This window comes from Lottia gigantea (assembly GCF_000327385.1).
Source record: "Lottia gigantea unplaced genomic scaffold LOTGIsca_10612, whole genome shotgun sequence".
Taxonomy (NCBI): Eukaryota; Metazoa; Mollusca; class Gastropoda; family Lottiidae; genus Lottia; species Lottia gigantea.
In genome coordinates, this window is record NW_008706908.1 from 1 (window position 1) to 832 (window position 832).

The following is an 832-nucleotide window of genomic DNA, read 5'->3' on the forward strand; positions in this document are numbered from 1 at the left end:
CCAAAGCTCCCAAATTTCTACTGAAAGCTGTGTCTGATATAACGAAGTGTTTTGATAATGTACATGTAACTTCCCGTGTAGTGAAGGTAACATGGGGACAATATTCTGTGTTTCAAGCAGATTTAAATTGTATGGACGATGCATTGAAATTCGACTGGAAATACTACATAAATCTAGCTGGTTCTGAGTTTCCGTTGAAGACCAATTTAGAAATGGTTACTATATTGAAAGCATTTAACGGTGCTAGCTCAATTACAGGTGGTCCTTTCAGGTATTATAACCATTTACTAGACTTTCAACCATCTCCAACTTACTGCCTTGTCTCGGATTTTTAAATGTCAAAACTTCCCTCTCACCTAGACTCGACTTTCCGTGGCAGTGGAATAGCTCAGTCTATAACGATTCTTTATACGTCAATAGTTCCCTCAAGCGTTAGTCTGTAAAACTTCTGTAGTGTGGCAGTGCAATAACTCCGTCTATAGTGATTTGATTGTTTTCATCTGGGCTCTAATCCCTCTCAATGTAAGACAAATTATGATTCCACTGGTAGTGCTTCCGTTAGTCAACTTCGTATCACCTACGACTGACTATTTATTGATTTAACTGAACTAAACTGCCAGTCGTGGATCTTAAGATCATCATGTTTCAGCCATCTGATTGGTCCAGGATCTCATTTCCAATTAAACTTTAATAGTAATAGTAATGATCAGAATACATGATGTTTTGAAATATCTTTTTCAATCATTCAGAGATTTTTTTTTTTTCGTTTTAGACCGCAAATGTGGAAGAACCGAATGTCGAAAGTAGGTAATATCACTGGATTTACGGTTAT

The 832-nt window shown here is 36.8% G+C and overlaps 1 protein-coding gene across 1 annotated transcript; it reads left to right on the forward strand.

The window, feature by feature from the left end:
- LOTGIDRAFT_71067 (hypothetical protein) lies at positions 1-233 on the forward strand (the record flags this gene model as incomplete). Its single annotated transcript, XM_009046778.1, has 1 exon — positions 1-233. A coding segment is annotated over one exon (233 nt), but the record flags the coding sequence as incomplete, so codon positions are not given.
- Between the last annotated feature and the right edge of the window lie 599 nt (positions 234-832).